Source organism: Manis pentadactyla, chromosome 4 (genome assembly GCF_030020395.1).
Source record: "Manis pentadactyla isolate mManPen7 chromosome 4, mManPen7.hap1, whole genome shotgun sequence".
NCBI lineage: Eukaryota > Metazoa > Chordata > Mammalia > Pholidota > Manidae > Manis > Manis pentadactyla.
In genome coordinates, this window is record NC_080022.1 from 113,360,728 (window position 1) to 113,378,914 (window position 18,187).

The 18,187-nt window shown below is 42.3% G+C and overlaps 1 protein-coding gene across 1 annotated transcript; it reads right to left on the reverse strand.

Annotated features, from left to right (window-relative positions):
* Nucleotides 1–1,905: 1,905 nt before the first annotated feature.
* Nucleotides 1,906–8,055, reverse strand: LOC118922401 (trichohyalin). Its single transcript, XM_057500753.1, has 3 exons — nt 7,983–8,055; nt 6,544–6,707; nt 1,906–5,563 (listed from the first exon to the last, which is right to left on the reverse strand). Exons 2-3 carry the CDS (start codon nt 6,679–6,681, stop codon nt 2,900–2,902), a joined length of 2,802 nt encoding a protein of 933 aa, XP_057356736.1. The 5' UTR covers nt 6,682–6,707; nt 7,983–8,055; the 3' UTR covers nt 1,906–2,899.
* Between the last annotated feature and the right edge of the window lie 10,132 nt (nt 8,056–18,187).

An 18,187-nucleotide genomic window follows, 5' to 3' on the forward strand; every position in this document is an offset into this window, starting at 1 on the left:
TCCATTGGACAATAGAACCTATGGCAGATTTAATAAAAAAATTGACTTTGTGCTACCAGGATGTGCTTGTACAATGTCAAAGGACAAAGATCATCACACAACAGGTTTCCCTAGAAACATAGCTCACTTTACATGGGATATTAGTATACTAGGACTGTCATAACAAAGTGCCACAGACTGGGTAGCTTAACCAACAGAAATTAATTTTCTCACAGTTCTGGAGGCTAAAAGTCTAAGATCAAGGTGTCAGTAGGGGTGGTTTTTTCTGTGGGCTGTAAGGACCATGTAGATGGTCATCTTCTTCCTGTGTTTTCACATCCTACTCCTCCTATTTGTGTCTGTGCACAAATTTCCTCTTCTTATAAGGATGCCAGTCATATTGGATTAGGGTCAACATAATGAGTTCTTTTTAATTTAATTATGTATTTAAATGCTCTGTCTCCAAATACAGTTACATTCTAAGGTACTGAGGGTTAGGACTTCAACATATAGATATTTAGCAGGGGATATAATTTAGCCCATAACATGTGGAAACCAGCTTTTCCATTACAGAGCACATTAAACCCTCAACCCTACTTTCCAGCAGGAGCCAAAGTGATGTTAGTACAGCTCCCAGTTTATAGTTAAGCAGCCAGTTGCTCAATAGCCTCAAAGCTCTGCCCATGTATGTACATTATCTAGTTGGAGCAGGAGGCTTGGCCTGCCAGCATGGTGAAAGAAGAGCCAAAGGGTGTGAACTGGCTGGCACATTTTTTTAAACTACATTTTATTGTAATGTGATGAAACAATAATTTCTTCTTTAGAAATTGGTTCTTCCTTCATCTTGTAAAGTGCTACAAGGAGTCTGAAGGGCTTTGATTGTTTTTACCATAATTGTTTTTGTTGAACTACATGTAGCTTAGATGATGAGTGTATATTTCAGGAGTATCCTAGGGCTGGCATTTATAAGGAGGCTCTGAAATGAATGCCCTTTAAGAGGATCCTGGGAAAAGCAAGTGAAGGTGTCTATGAAGATCCTTAATTAGTGAAAAGCATGCAGTTGCCTTAGGAGAAAAATAGTTTTGCAGTTAGAAATCATTTGAAAGAGATGGAAGTTCCAAGGTAATATCAGGGGATTCCCAGGTTTTGTTTTTGGTGGACATCTGCTGTTTGTGTTAAAGTGAGAGAGAGGCTTGTGTTCTTTGCACTTTGCTCTATCAGAATGATGCTCAGGACCTACAGGCTTAGCTTTCTCTTCTTCACCATTGACCAAAATGTTGAGTGTCTATACTTAGAACAAGTTCTCATCCATGACCTTCACAATTAGAAATGATGCTTTCTTGGATAAGAGCATTCTTGGACTTATTCCAAGTTACCATGGTGTGAATACTATTAAATATTGACTCCAGCAAGGTGGTACAGGGGTGTTTGGATTATTAGATGGTAATTTGATACTTTAGGCCTGATTACTATTGAGCACATTCTAAGTTATTTCATGGACTGTGTTGCTTATTTGAACAAGTCATCTATAATTTCTATAAGGCTGAGCTGAACTTTCAGGACATAGGTTCATCAAACATCAGAGACCAAGAAGCTGCTACATTCTCAGAAGGAAATATTAACAAATACTGGGGGCACCATTATTTGACGTGACCGGTGAGTCACTGCAAGAAAAAGTACAGAAAGATGTGGGGTCAAAAACATAGAGATTTGGAAAGAGAATTGTGAATTGGGGAAGGAAGTAATATAGGGTTTACCCTAACAAGGAAAAATGGTTGGGGAAAATAGTTTTTTTTTTCTTTCTGTTTTCATATGTAGACATAAATAGTAACCAAATACCCTTAAGTGATTGAGAACTTATGTTAGCTTACAGACTGTTAGATCTTGAGTTAACATTTGGTGCATAGTAAAAATAGAGAAAAATAATTGTTTGCCAAACATTTATTATTAATACTTCACACAGTCCTATTATTTCAACAAGAATGTCTCCAAGGTAGTATCAATAGGCCTCAAGTGATTGTGGGCTAATGGGTCTCGTCAAAAAGCCTCTAGGAACTTGTCCCTCTGTCCAGATTTTTCCCTTTCCCTGCCCAAAAATGCTCTCTGTACTGGCCCTAAAGCAAAAGAGATGTTTACAGGATTCTGAGCAGGTTCCCCCTCAGCTAAAATTAACAGAGGTAGCACTGTTCTCAAACTCGAAGACTGGGGGAAGAGAACTGAGCACTACAGAGTACAGCAGACATAGTTTTAAAATTTGAGCTCTGGAGTTGAGAAACACTTTGCTTTTGTTTAATGGGATTTTAAGTGTTTACTGAGTTAAGTGTAAGAAATGTCTAATTCAAATTCCAAGTCTTCAAGCTAAACCTTATTCTTAACAGGTATTTTTCCAGTTATGGGCTGATTTCACAGGGAGTTTTTCTGTATAAGTCACTCCCCATTAGCTATTCAAGGGTTGCTGTAAAAATTCAGCCCCCTTTAAGAACCTGTGCTAATTATTCCACAAAAGATGAGACGCTATTTGGAAGTAAAAATTAATGTAATTTAGACCCAAGAAGAAATGCCAATATTAAAAATATCGGAATTCTCCAGAGGATGGACCAACCTTTAAAAAAAAGACCCAATGTTTTTGAATTTCAAATTGTGATATTCTTACTTTTGAAAGCAACCAATTAACATGTTCCCCAAACCAATTAAATGATTTGTTTTTAAAAAAGCACACCGTATCTGCACCAAACACCTAAGACACCTCACAGTGAAGAACTACTTGAGGAAGAGTAAAAGGCAGGAGTACAAGGTACATGAAAAAGACATTCTAACATAAGAGAGTATTCCCACAACCAGAAACATTTGAGTCATTTGGTACCAAGTGTTTTTCATTTTCCTTTGCTCTCAGCTTTGGCGGGTGTCTTGGCAGCACCTCTTAAGGGCGGCATTGAGATCTCTGCTCTTGGATGTACTGGTACAGTGGGCTCGAGCGCACCGGGGCACGGGCAAACTGACGCTTTCTGGGCTCCAGCACGTGCCTATGGCCCTTGTCTTCTTCCTCCCAGCCATGGCCACGGCTCCGCTGGCGGTCGCGCTCTTGGTGGCGGAGCTTTTCTTCCAGCAATTTCCACTCCAGTTCCTCGCTGCGTCTCTGCTCTTCTTGTCGAAGTTCTTGCTCCGGACGACGCCTCTTTTCTTCCCCGGCAAACTTTTCCTTCGTCGGGTACTGCCGGTCTCGTTCCTGCCGGCTCCTCAGCTCTTCCTTCTCATGCTGCAGCTCCTTTTCCTCGCAGAACTCCCTGTCCTGCTCCCTGCCGCGTCGCTTTTCTTCTCGCTCCTGCTGGAGGCTCTGCTCTTCCTCTAGGAACTTGCTGCCTCTCTGCCGCAGGCGCCTCTGTTCTTCCTCTTGTTCTACGCGCCACAATTGTTCATCTTCGGAGAAGGCACCATTTCGATTCTGGCTGCGCAGTCGCTGCACCTCCTCACGGAACTTTCTATCTTCTTCCTGACATCGTCTTCTCTCTTTCCTTTCCTCTCTCAGCAGCTGCTCGTCCTCTAGGGGCTTCCTGTCTCGCCTTTTGGCTTCCGGTCGCTCTTCTTGCAGCACTTCGGCTCGGAATTGCGTTTCGTGCTGCTGCCAGCTCCTCGACTGCTCTCGTGCTCTCTCCTCTTCCTGGTCAGCCTGCAGGGGCCACCGATCCTGCAGGTATGGTCTCTCCCGCACCCGGGAATCTTCCAAATGCCGGATCTTTTCTTCATTCTCTCTGCGTTTGGGGTAAACTCTGTTACTACGAATTTCATTTTCTTTTCCTGGTTGCCACTGGCATTTCAGACCGCGGCGCTGATCCTCATCTCGGAATTGTCGCCTCCTGTCCAGCCGCTGCAGCGCCTCCTCCTCCAGATACTGCCTGTCTTGCTGCTGGTGCCTCCTCTCCCTCTGCAGTCGCTCTTCCTCCTGCTGCAGCTCTTCTTCCCGATATTGTCTCTCCGGCTCCTGCAGCCTCCCGTTTTCGCGGTCCTCTAGCTGCAGCTGCTCTTCCTCCCTATCTCGTCTCTCCCGCGAGTCGCGCCTCCTGTCCCTCTGCAGTTGCCCTTTCTCACGCTGCAGCTCCTCGTCCTGCAGATACTGTCTCTCTCGCTCCTGGCGCCTCTTCGCGAGTTCCTCGCTCTGCTGCTGCTCGTCCTCCCGATATTGCTGCTCCTGCTCCTGGCGCCTCTTCTCCCTCTGTAGCTGCTCGTCCTCCCTCAGCTGCTCGCGTTGAGCTGAATTGGCGTACGGCGTGCGGCGGCGTATCTGGCTTTCCTCCTTTAGTTGCCACCTCCATCTCTGGTCGCGGCGCAGCTCCTCGCGTCGACTCTTCTCATCCTCTTGCAGGCTGTCTTCCAAGCGGAACTGCTGCGCCAGCTCCCTCGGCACTAGCTGGCGGCGCTGCTCCTCCTCCTCCTCACCGAACAGCTGTTCCCATTCCTGGCGCTTCTCCGCCCTCAGCCGACGCTCCTTTTGCTGCACCAACGGGGGCCTGACCCACAGCGTCTGGCGGCGCCTCTCGCTCTCTTCCTTCTGCCACTGCCATTTGAGGTTGCGGCGCTGTTCTTTCTCCTCCTCCTTCAGGCGCGCCTGCTCCTCCCGACTCGGGGGCTGCTCGCGCTCCTCCGGGAGGGGCAGAGGCCGGGTCAGCCGCTGGGCGTCGTCCTCCGGTTCCTGCAGCAGCAGCTCGAGCTCCTGGCGCCGCCTCCTCTCCGCCTCCAGCCTCGAGTAGCCTTCACCGTGACGGGCGTCGGCTCTGCTTTCTGGCTGCCACTGCCGCCTCGGGGTGCGGCTTTCGGCCCGCTCGCCGGCCTCTTCCTGCTCCGACTCCCCCGCCAGCTCCTGCTCTTGCATCTCACGCTCCTCGCGACAGCGCCTCTGCCGTAACAGCTGCTGCTCCCCCTCCTGTCGCTTGTTCTTCAGCTCCTGGCTTTCTCTCTGCACCTGCCTCTCGAGTTTCAGCATCTGCTCCTCTTCCTCCTGAGGCGCCCTGTCGCCCTGTGCCTGACGTTCTCTCATTCGCTGTCGTTTCTCCCCGGGGCGCTCCCTCCTCAGCCCCTGCCGCTCCTGCCTTTGCAGTAGCTCTTCTTCCTGGCTTTCGCGCCGCTCCTCCTCCAGGCGCTGTCTCTCCCGCTGCTCCTGCCGCTTCTGCCTTTGCTTTTGGTCAGGAAATTCCTCAGGCTCCCGTCCCTTGGGCCTCCGCAGCTGCTCTTGCCTCCCACGGCGCTCTTCCCGTTCTCGCCTCTGCAGCTGCTGCTCACGTCTCTTTTGCAAATTTTCTCTCTGCTCCTCTTCCTCAGCAAGCTTCCTCTTCTCCCTGCGCTCTTCTTCCAGTCGTCTCTGGGGCTCCAATCCCCTTTGGTCTTCTTGCCCGCGATCTTGTAACAGGTTCACCTTTTCCTCACCCTTGGCTCCTTTCTCAGCCAGCCCCGAAGCCTGGCCAAGAGCGTAGTAACAAGCTTGAGCCATCTTGAAAATGAACAGGAGGAATTCATTGAAATCGACAGGTCCGTTACAGTCACGATCAAGAAGTTCCAGGATCAGATCAACAGTCTCAGGGTCATGTGGTCTCTGAAAAAAATGGAAACACGAATTTTAAATGCATTATTTACAGGTAATAAACTTTCACATGCAATGCATATTTTACGGTATGCTGACGCTCAAAAGACACTAAGAGCAATTATAAAAAGCGCCCAGGGATTATTGAGTCTTGTTCCCATGTAAAATGTGAACATCTCATTTTGAAGCATGCACAATTTTTTCATCTTCAAATTTATTGCTTTTATTGAAGTATAGTTGATAAACAATATTATATTGGTTTTAGGTGTACAATAGTGATACAACGATTATGTACATAATGAATTTACCATATTCCCTATGCTGTACTTTTCATCGCAGTCATTTATTTTATAACTGGAAATTTGTACCTCTCACTCTCTTCCCTGTTTCCTGTCCCCACCCCGTTCTTCCCTATGGCCAACCACCAGCATCTTGTGATTTAATGCTGATCAGAATAACCCAAGTTCTCTTTAGCTGGGGGAAAAGAATGAACTCATCCCCAAGAGAGCAATACAATGGAAATACATGAAGATTTGCAGCAGCCATTTCTGTCTGAAGTAATATCCCTGATTTGATTTATCCCATGTTTGAAAACAGAACAAAACATTTATGGCAACACCATTTTACTACAGGCCAGGTTGGTTCTAATTATTGCAATTTGAAAGTAAATTTAACTTAGAAATGAAATGTAATTTGGAAGTAAAGTTCCTCCCAAGTTTAGTTTGACCTGACATCTTTGGTGTAACTTCCCATGAACAGTTCACATTGCCATTGCCATCAAGTACATGAAAAACTTGCTAGCAACTTCTTTAAGACTATTCAGGCTACTCTGCCAATTAAGTACTTTCAGACTCAGAAATGAATGGATAATATCGTGTAGAACTTTCATGGCATAAAATGAATATGAAGTAACCATTCCTTGCTCTGGTCCCTCCCAAAAAGAAATTTCATAACCCCAAATCAATAGAGTGATTTCCTTTTCTTATTCTTACCTGAAGGACATCTCCAAATTCTCTTTCAAGGAGGTTCTTCAGGTTTTTCTTGGCTAGGGCTGCCCTATCACAGTCATGTGAGGCACACTGATTGAAAATTTTAGTGATATCGAAGATGCTTTTCAGAAGTGGAGACATTTTTTTTCCTTCAAGTTCAAGTAAACCTAGAACAATAAAATAGTGTCTAGAATCAGAACTCTGTTTCTGATCTTGGGGAGGTTTCACCTGTTCTGTTTCAGATAGATTCCTAAATAATTTGACTTTACAACAGTAGTTATTTTCAACCTGGGCTTTCAAAACATTTTATCTTTGAATATTGCACTTAGAAAGGGGAAGACAGATTTCAAACCAGGGAATTATTTTCCAACTATCTTGTAGTCAGCTCTGGATTGTTCACCAAATCTGGATTATCCATATTCTCTCCTTCAATCTCTTCCTGCTTGCTAATATATTTCAGATGAGACAGTGAAGAGAAGAATGTAGAAATTTAAATTTGATATGTTGCTCTCATAAGCATAATCCTCTAAAGTTGAACAAAGAGGATAGGTGAAAGACAAAGTGTAAAGGAAGATTTGAGAGTATCCTAAAATAAATAGAAGCCATGTACACATAACAGTGGCAGCAAAACTTTTGGTGGTAACTAAAACAATACAAAAATGTGGATTATTTCCCAACATTATAGTTTGTAAGAGATCTAGCAGTAATTGATAAGCCACCAGTTCTAAGATTAAGCACTAATTATTTCTAGTCAAAGGTGGTTTTGTGATATTCGGATATACCAATGCAGAAAACAGAGAGTGCATGTTATCTGCCTTAGCTCAGATATGTTACAAATACTCAATTATTGAAAGCTTCTGAGAGGTACTTCCTGACTGGCTTCCAGAGTCAGTGGGTCAAATTAAACTTGAAAACTGAATAATATTGGTCTATGGTTAGCTCTTATTAAGCCCAAATAAACCATTTGAATCTTGGCATTATAAAAAAAGGACTGAGCCAGCAGCAGATCCATGCTGAAAGAATACGTGGAAAGCTTTACTGATGAGGTAAGCACAATAGTTCATCTAAGTGACTTCTTTAATTACTTCTCAACTCCAGTACCTCAGATGCCATTACTACATGAAAATGGCCTATATTGAGTAGAACCAATATAAAAAGAACAGAGGGTTGGCAAACTTTTGAGATGGCAGTTTTTAGGAAGATGAGCCCCAACAGAGTCACACATGACCATCCAAAAACCCCTGATGTACAAACTTATAGAGTTCAGAGCCTTGGGAGAAGAATCATGTCTCCATTCCATAAGAAGATGGCATAGAGTTGGGAGTTATATGTCACTGTAAGATACTGATGCCTTCTAGCACATATGCCTTCCTCTCCTGCTACCCCCCAACATCTACAAGAGCTGGAAAATGAAGAACATGATCCCACTGAAGGGGACTTACCCACTTCGCCAGAGGAAAAAGTCGAGTGCTCACTGACACTTCTGGCAAGTGTACTGGGCAGCGGGAGCTGCAACCTTTTATAGGGATTTTAATTGTGCCCTGAAGAGCAGCTTGGGAAGGAGACACCCACTCTGTGTAATTACCTGATTCATTCCTAATCAAGCCCAGCTCCACCTTTGTCTCCAGGAAGGGCTTGTTTATCTTACTATTTGCTCATGTGTCTATTTGGTATGAGATTCACAGACCTTGCTTTCTGCAAGTTAGAGTATTTGGCCACGCATAACATGAAAGGATAGAATATTTGACAAAATTTCTGATTTTCTTTAATTGTTAAACTTAAATAAAACAATAAAACAAAGTTATTAATATTCAGAATTTTACTTATGACTTCATTAACAAAGTGGTAACCCTGAGCCAGTTACTTTATAAAAGATATAAGTTCTAGGTTGGGGTTAAACAGAAACTTTGACATAAACTGGTAAGAACCAATTAATTTCTCCCTAGGATGTGACAGTCCATGGGGACCTGCCTGAAGCAATTCTAGGACAATAGGTGGGTGTAAGAAATTGGTTTTAATTTCTTCTTTAAAATTGCAGGTAGGAATAAAGTTTGCATTTGTATTCTTGGGTTTAATGATGATTTTCTTATAGATTGGGAATTGCCTCCTTAGTAAACAATTATGGAGGGTACTTCAAAACTACATTTTCATTAAACTGTTCATAAGAGAACTTGAAATCTGTGAAATTTCATTCTTAGGGATATTTCATCTAAATGAAGTTTGCTCATTTCTTTTCATTAGCATATTAATGCCCCTGGAACAGAAGAGCTGGTGTAATGTGTTATTATAGATATAATCATCCTATGCGGCCTAAGTTACTAATGATTATGACACCTAAACACTTGAGTCTCCTTCTCCTGGAAGCACCTTAAGGTAACCAGTCATTCTAGCCCATTATATCTGTCAGGGCTTTCTCAACCCTCGTGATCATTTGCAAATCTCAGTGCTGTTTTATTGTAAGGAACTGGGTTTATCCCTTGTCAGTGATTCCCACTTACATTTCAAACTGCCTGAAACTTTGGTTCATAATAGGTTCATGGAGACAATGAAATGATTCAGTGGCTTTTGACATTTCTATTTCCTCCTTTGTCTAACCAGAGGCAAGTATTGGTTTTCTGAATTTTGAGGAGATTCTGTAGGGTCCATCAGTGGAAAGTGAAGATTGGGAACCTAAATCTCAATGGCTATGTCTTTATATGCAGATTGGTCCAAATGATAGTGGAGTTGAATTCTATTTGTCCCCTTACTTAGGCTGCCATTTCAGAGGTGAGGTAAAGAAGGAAATGGAAGTGATAGGCAATGGGAGGACAATTTTAAGCCTGGCTCACTTTCTCTGTCCTTAAGGACTCTTAGCACCAAGGTCTGTGATCTGGGACTTTTCCTAGAGCTGTCACTGTTTCTTGGGATAAGTTAGCACACTTGATATAACAGCTCCTTAGTGAAGAGTGAAGATTTCTTTTTTCCCTTCAATTTAGGGTTTTAAACAGTTAATCTTTGAATTCTAGGATAGGACCCTCATGAGTACTGTGTATACTGCAACTACAAATCATCAAGGAGCCTCTTTCCCTCAGAGAGGGTACTAGTCTTTTTTTATGGATATCCTTCATGGAATTCCCTGGGCAAACTCTGCCTTACATATGATTCTGTTTTTATCCATCTATGTGTGATCTGTTGGGGAAGCTCAGCCTGGGGTGGTATGCGTTTATGTGATTCCATTACCTGTCTATAGTCAGTACACCCAAAAGAGGACTGGATATTTGTTGGCTTCTGTAAGAATAAAGGGAAAACATTTATCATTCTAAAATCTTGGTTGAACAAGAACAAACAATACAGAGGCAAACTCAAAAGGAAGAGGCTTCTGAACAGCCTTGGAAAGTGATTGAAATTGCATTTATAGCAACAGAAACTCCTTCCCCACTCTAAACAAAGCTAGATCTTAAATCCATTGATGGCTTTCTTACTCACTCTTGTTTAAAGTCAGTTACAACATTAGAGAAAATATTTAAAAACCTGAATAAACCTAAGAGAATTAGCCTCTTTTCCTTGCTGCTCTTGGTCCATTATCAGAAAGATTATAAGTAGATTCAAATGCTAGATTATAAAATTAGGTCTGATAGTCTCCTAATGAAGTGGTTGTCATTGCTGTATGATGTTCTTTTACCTTAACAAAGTGTCATATTGAAAACTATCATTTTAAAAGGAGCTCCTGATACACTCTTTGGACAGGGAAATAGTTTTCATTGCTTTATAGTCCCAGTGTCCACTCACTGTGGTTCATCAAAAGGAATGATGTTTTTATAATCTGAGGATCTCCATATTCTTTAGAGACAAGATGTCTCGTTATCTTTCTTTGATAAGCCTGGAGACTGAGGCATTGAGAGGTCTGAGAATATTACTGACTGGCCCAGGAATGACCCAATTGCCCCTCCCTGCTCCATTCTGCCAGAATGTCCTTAATTAAGGGTTAAACCAGTGGATCCAGAGCACAGCTACAGAATTGTACTGTTACTTGGCTTTGAAACTTGAGCTTTTTATTACAGCAATTGAGAAAAGGAAATAAAATTTATATCATTCAGATGCATAAATGTCACATCAGTCATGAATCCTCATCTGTGCTGAAATCTTTGGAACTCTTCTGGATGAACAAACAAAACTAAGGAAGTATTCGGTTTTCCTGATCTTTATCTCATTCAAAGACTCATTTCTCATTTTCTCCTGTCAGAACCCAGAAAAAGTAGGCAATAGATTTGACATTTCTGTGGCATTCTACCAGGCCTAGGAAACCTCTAAAATAAAAATTTAGAAAAAGCGGAGTAGGTACCAGTGTCATCCTTCATCGAATGGGTTTTTCCAGAACCCAGTATGAGCCACGATGTGGAGCTCTGGGAAAATGTCCAAGTAGGATTATTTTATATGGCTTTTTAAAAAGTAGCGTTCTTTGGTAAACTCTCTCAACACTGCTACAGTGAAGACCTTTTCTTTAAAGTTAAACCTTTCAAGTTCTTCCATTGTATCTTCTTATTCATTGACCCACTCCATGGGATCCCTACCCCTGCCAGTCCCAAATCTATGTTTTCTTTGAGGTCCTACACAAGTTCTAATCCTCCCCAACCTTCCTTGACCCTCACACATGATGATCTTCCACTTAAAAATATTTCCACTGCATGAATAGTCAGCATAATACAACCTGGCACCAGTTAATGTGTAATTTCCATATTTTTCTCTAATTTAATGATTTGTCTTCTTGATTAGATTTCAAGTTCCTTGAAGGCAATGCTTGTCTTTTATTTCTTCTAGGTGTTTAGTAAAACCCTTGCTGATATGATTTAATTTTATTGCATTGTGGCAGTTTAAATGGCCAACAGGTCAGAATGAGATGAGCTGCTTGATCTGGGAGGGAGTTCTGTGGATTTGAGTGATGGCTTGGGGATGAGAGCATACACCGTCATGGGAGCCAGCCAGCCCTTCTGAGGCTTCTTTCTAGTTTTGCCACTTAAAAGGACAGATGATTCAGGAGGCATTACTCCACCCCTCTCTGCCTTGCCACTTGCCATTATTTTACCCTTCTGGTAAGTGAGGAGCTGTAAGATATGAATCCCTTCTTCTGAGGGGAGCTGTGATAATTATAGCTTGTAAAACATTTTGTGATTTTAAAATATAAAGGGCTAATAATTATGATCATTAAAAATCTTAATTTTCATCTTCTTCAAGGTAAATTATCCTTCCTTTAATTTTACCCCACCCTGGTGGTAATTATACATCTGAGAGTCAGCAGATACTTTGCTCTCACATCATGCCATACAGGGTGGCTGGGCATGGGTAGCACCTCTGCCTTCTGCCTGCCCCCACTTGTCACCCAGACTGGCAGAGGGCCTTGTCTTTCTTTGTCATTAAACTGGTCATAGATGTTCAGTGATTTGTTTTCTCTGTTCTGTAACGTTATCTCTACAGCTCCTCAATCTCACAGATCTTTGGGGTTTGTCGAAAGACACTGAATGGGAAAAATGAATTTAATTTTTATAATTTTATGAATACTGTGAATGAAGGAAGTAGACACCTTTGACATCTGCAATAGACTGAGTTATAAGAAGTATATATTTGTTCATTCATATGTTTGGTCCTTCTATGGTCTGTTTGGTCTGCATCCACAGTTCCTGAAAACACTGCAGTCTTAAAGGTGAAATGGTGTTTTGTCATGTTAATGAAAGATTTCTAGACTCCCACCCAAGGGCAGGGGCTGGAGGCTGCTGAATCAGCCAATGGCAATAATTTAGTCAGTCTTGACTATGCAATGGAACCCTCAAAAAACCCTTGAGAAGAGAGCTCTGCTCTGCTCAGTTAGATCTTGTTTCTCTGTCTGTTGCTCTGTCAGGGAGAGCATCTATGCTTGGGGAGCCAGGCAGGTCCCAAGCTCCACGAGGACAGAAGCTCCTTTATTTGGGGCCTTGCCCTATGTACCTCTTCATCTGGCTGTTAACTTGTATCCTTTGTTAAATTGGTAAACATAAGTGTTTTCCTGAGTTCTGTAAGCCACTCTGCAGATAAATCAAACCTAAGGGGGAGGTCGTGGGAACCTCCAGTTTGTAGCCGATAGGTCAGAGGCATAGGTAACTAACTGCCTAGGGCTTGTGACCAGTGTCTGGAGTCGGGGTTGGGAGCAGTCTTGTAGTACAGAGCCCTTAATCTGGGGAATCTGGTCCTATGTCTGGGCAGAGAGCATGGGAATTGAGTTGAGTTCTTGGACACCCTGCTGATGTTTGAGAACTGCTTGGTGTAAGTATGTGTGGGAAGGCTCTCCTCCCACATACACACATTGGAATTGGGTCCAGGAACCTGAATGGAGTTATACTACTATTACTGCTGTGTATAGTACTGTTACTGTTTTATATATATGTGAGAAAATGACTACACCATTACATTTGGTGTTAGAGGAGTGGGATTAACAGTATCTATTATAAAAAGTTCTCAGTTGCCATATTAAAGAGGGTCCATAGTGCTGTGTGACATTCTCTATTCTTCTCGGACTTAGATCTATTTCTAATGGAATGGTAAGTCACTCTTTGGGATGCAGTAAGAGGATTTGTATCTAAAGAACTAAACATTCTTTTTGAGAGAGGTTTTGCTTCTGATAAGTCATAACATAAAGGAGATTGGGAGCTGAGGCATCACACTTAAGAGATGCTTTGGTCTATGGGAGTAAAAGTCATGGCCCCCCAAATGTGGAGATGAGCACTGTCGGCATGGGCAGGCATGTGCCAGTCTGGCTTGGACTGCCTCCAGGCCCTGGGGTTTAAGGATCACCTCATATCATGGTACAGTTATTAAGCGTGAATCTTGGGTTTTTCAACAATATTTCCATGCCTGAAGTAAGGATGGAAGTGAAACAAGAGGTGGGGTTGGGGGTTTGTCAATGTTCAGAGTGTTTGGTGGCTTTCATTCTGGCCCTGCCCTTCCAGAGGAGTGTGCTCTTCTCTGGCTATCTCCTGCTGGTCCCCCAGCATCCTTCATATCAGTTGTCTTCCTTTCCTCATTTCCTCTTCTCTTTTCCTTTAAAAAATAATCCCTTTCCCATTCCCATCCTCAAAAACACTTGAAACTCAGGGGAAAAGGATAGAGTCAGAGGACTTTGGGTGGGAGGACCAGTCAAGGTCCTTGTCTCTTTGCTTCAAGTGAGAATCTGATTGAGTTCAAAGCATTCATGGAGAAGCAGAAGACAGGCTGTGCATTTCTGCATTCTTCCCACAGTCATCCATTTTTGGTCCACAGCCCTTACCATGTCCTTTATTCTATGCCAGGCATGGTGCAAGGCACTGATTCTCTTACCAGTAGGCCCTCCCACCCTGCCCCCTGATGATCTGGAGTAGAACATTTTAAACAAAAGTTTTAATTTCAAAAATAAGGCTATATATTAGTATTTGCTTAAATATGCTAAACATTTTTTTTCTAAGAACACACAAAGAATTAGTAATAGTGGTCACCTATAGGGAGACAGATGGGGAAAGTACCTTTTTACTGCATATAGTACTTTATTATACTTCTTGATATTTGAACCATGTGAATGTACTACCTATTCAAAAATTAAATACATTAAAGTTTAAAAACAAAAGCTTAATTCCAAGAGAAAAGAGATGAAACAAAGAGAAAATAACTAGCAGAATATCATCAGGAGCTAAAATTTTCATTCTAAGATACAAAAGAACAACAACAGGAGAATTTCTAGGAGTCAATGCTTCTAGAAGACAAGAATGCATTTAAATTACTCTATATTGTAATGGGCAGGGTACTCAGGAATTAAAAGAAAATTTAAGTACAATGAAACTAAATAGCCCTTAAAATTTTTAAAACTTAAAACTCACTAAAGTGTTTGCATAATAAACACTCATTTTAGACTTAGCTGTGTGGCAGATGTATAACTGGAACTTTTTAGGTACTTTTCCTTCAAGCTTTTCCTTACCTCCAAATGAGTGCTGTGGGCACTGCTGGATGTCTCACCAAGCCCTTCCTAGCTGCAGCCTCTCAGCCAGCTTGCGACCCACTCTTGGCAGAGGGCACATTATTACAGGCTCATCTATAACCAAATCTTTTACAAGCATATACCAAAATACAAGAAAAAGTGCTTTCACCAGCACCAATTGGATCTTTGAAGTGACCCACATCTAGTGTTGGTGTTATAAATGGAGAATGATAACAACTTCCCATAGGGCAAAAAATCTCTGATGTTAATAATCCCTCCTTTTAGTGCCAGTGTATTTCAAAATCAGATTTTGGTGCCTTTTGTTATGTTTCTTAAGATGTAAAACTCTTTGAAAATCTCTGAATACCAACCATTTCTATAATAGTGATTTATATATTTTCACCAGCCCCATGAATATCCACAGTGCCTTTCTACTCAGCTAATCAAGAACTTTTACTAAAGACCTATAAATGGAAGGTACTGCACTAGGTGAAAGGAAGGAGAATTTTGGCAAAGACCCCACCCTGGGCATTCAGAGACTGGGATATAATTGTGAAGGTTATAACACAAGCACTTTATAATTTAAAGAAGGAAGGCACCACTGCTGGCTAGAGTAGTTTGGGAAGGCTTCTGGGAGGAGTTAGAGCTTGTTCTAGACAGGAAGAGTGGGTTTCAGGCAGGCCAAGTAGAACAGGGAGGCATTGCTGACAGTGTGAGGAAAAGTAGGGAATAGGAATGGGCAAAATTGTATTTTGAGAGAAAGGTGGCTGACCAGTCAGACTAGAATGGAAAGCTCATCACTCTTTAATAAAGGGCTGTGTCTTCTTGGTCCTTTCAAGGGTTGACTTTACAGAAGAGGTATTGGTTTCAACCATCCATCATTTAGGAAGGACTTGAATAGGGTAAGACGTAGGTTCCATGAAAGCAGATTACATATTTGTTTTGTTTGCTGTTACATTCCCAGTGCCTGTTATAAGGCAGGCAATCGGAATATTTGTTGATTGAAAGAATTAATAGATTGTATAATGTGTCATATTCAAGACCATTTTAACTTACATGGTCAGAAAGTAGCCCTGTAAGAGTTCAGAAGAAGTCACTTTTTGATGGGAGATTTGGAGGAAGAGGAGGGATAGGAAAGGAACATGTGAGAGAAGTCACAGTGAACCATAAGACAGGAGGGGAGGCACAATTTAATGTTTTTAAATCTCACTGGGAGTATGGGATGGCTAGATTGTCAGGACACAAAGGGTGGGAGAGAGGCTAGGGAGTGCAAGAGTAGCAATATCCTAGTTCTTCCCACACTGGTCTGGTCAGTGCTTCCTTTTACAGATTAAAACAAAGGTTGAGGAGAAGAAATTATTTTTGCTGAGGGGCTGGTTTCATATCTGTATCTTAAAAACAATTCTAAGAGTATCACCTGAGCCATCCTGAGCTGGCTTTTCTTCTTCTGCTATTACAATTCAAATGAGGACTTGAATAAGCAGAATTGGCTGGCCTCAGTGAAGAGAACTGCCTGAGGCACCAGCTGGGCAAGGCTTAAGTGGACTGACTTTACCTATATTTTGACAATGGCTCATCAAGCATCTGCCATATTTCAGTCTAATCCCCTGCACTCAGCATCATATAGTCAATTCAGTCTAATCAAATTTATTGAACACTGGTCCAGGTACTGAGAACACAAAGATGGATAAGAGATACCTCTGTCCTACATCTCCAGTGTAGTGGAGTGAGTTTTGGCCTATATGACATAGTGATGGGAGTCTATTTTTTGTTTATGTGATCATCACCATCATCATCATTATCGCTGTAAGCCAGATACAATAATAAGTTTTGTCTCTTACTTAATTTTTGACTAATCCTATGTAGAAAGCTTGCTTGTTTTCATTTTACAAACGGGGAAATAGATTTTGAGATGTTAAGTGACTTACTTAAGGTCAAAGATGTTGGCAAGTGGCAGAGCTGAAATTTGAATCCTGATCTATATCTGACTCTAAAACTCATACTTCTTGCTATCAATACTGTTACTATTCAACACTACTACTTTAATTCTTTGCTACCTTTGATATGAAAATACCAGTTAAAAGATCTTCCCTTCACCACCTCAACCATAGTTCAACTAATGCTTTTGCTCCCTCTGATGTGGTTAAAGCAAACACTTGTTATAGAGTGGTCAGCCCTCTGCAGCAGCTGTCAGTTTCATGAAGGTGGTCCCCCAACCACAGGTATACAGGAGTTCATGATCTTTGTTAGGAGGCTGGGAGGATCTTGTCTCCAGTGAGACAGAGTGATGATTAGACCAGCATGACTAGACTTCAGCAATGTTTTTCCCTAGACAGGGTTGTGTGAAGAAACCAGACTTGACCAAGACCAGTTTGTGCAGCTAATGGAGGCACTGGGGCCAAGAACCTCCTGTTATCAGATACCAGTGCCATTGACTGCTGAGTGTCATGTGAGGACCTTGCAGGCTTACACCTATGGCTTGATTATAATCATTAAGATTTTAAAGAACACTGAATGTATTATAATGGGTTTTATGATCCTTTTATTAGTTGTTGCCATCCAGCTTGGCTGATGGAAGGGCTGCCACCTCCTCTTTCAAGGTGTGGAAATCGGGCCATGGTGAGGTTAAGTTTTCTGCCAGAGGTCACCCAGTGGCTGGGCTGGGGTTCCTATTTGCTGGATTGGCCAGATGTGGTGTGCTCCTTTGGGTCAATCTGTTGATGTAGCAACCATGGATATTTAGAGCTAATGAAATAATACCTAGAGGATCTGAAGATAGTAGGATGTGTTTTGTCTTTGGTGTCCAGAATTTGATGAATCAAAAGTAGAAGAGCTCAGTCATTCCTTTTCCTCTTTGGCTGTTCTCCCATTTTTATGTGTTATCTTTTTCTGTATTTTCCAAAAGAGGAGGTTGGTCTTGAATGAGTGATTCCAAGTTCCAGGCATTTAGAGTGTTATGGAAAATACTGAAAAAAAGCCTGGACTGGATCACCTACGGAAAACACCAAGGGGCACTCGGAGGTCCTGGAGTGTTAAGGCTTTATTTCACACTGGCAGGCTCAGAGGGGAGTAATCTCCCAAAAAGTCTGAGCCCTGAACAAAGGAAAAGGGAGCAATTTATACCTTTCTGCTTCCTTATCTGTAACATTCCCACGTGCAGAGCAAGTGAGCAGGCAAGGGGGAGGGAGTTTAGGGAGTGAACCTTGGGACCCAGTGCTCGGCAGCATGGGGAAACCAAGGGAGTGTTTTTTTTGTTTGGGTTGAGGAGGGGTTGAGGCAGAGGGGAGCCACTTCATAAATTACTGTCCTTGTAGTGTTGTTTATGTTGAGGAGGGAGGGGTGCGAGACCCGAGTGGAGCCTTGCTAGGTTGCTGTCCTTGTAAATTTTCCCTATCATTCCCCCCTCTGATGCCCCTTCAAACACTTCGTTTTAGGGGGCATCATCTCCCTGGCTTATGACAGGGTCATAGTGGCTCCACATATACAGGAGCTGTATGGAGGAAATGCATTCCTCGATAAAGTTAATGAGCCAGTTAAATATGCAGGGTTCCACTAATAGTTTAAGGAACAGCAGAATCGCTGGCCCAGCAAGGCCAGTTAGAAGAGCTGTTAGCCATGGATTCTATTCAAACTATCCCTGAAACTAAGACTTTTTATTTTCTAACATTTTATTCCTATGCTGGGTGTTTTTTT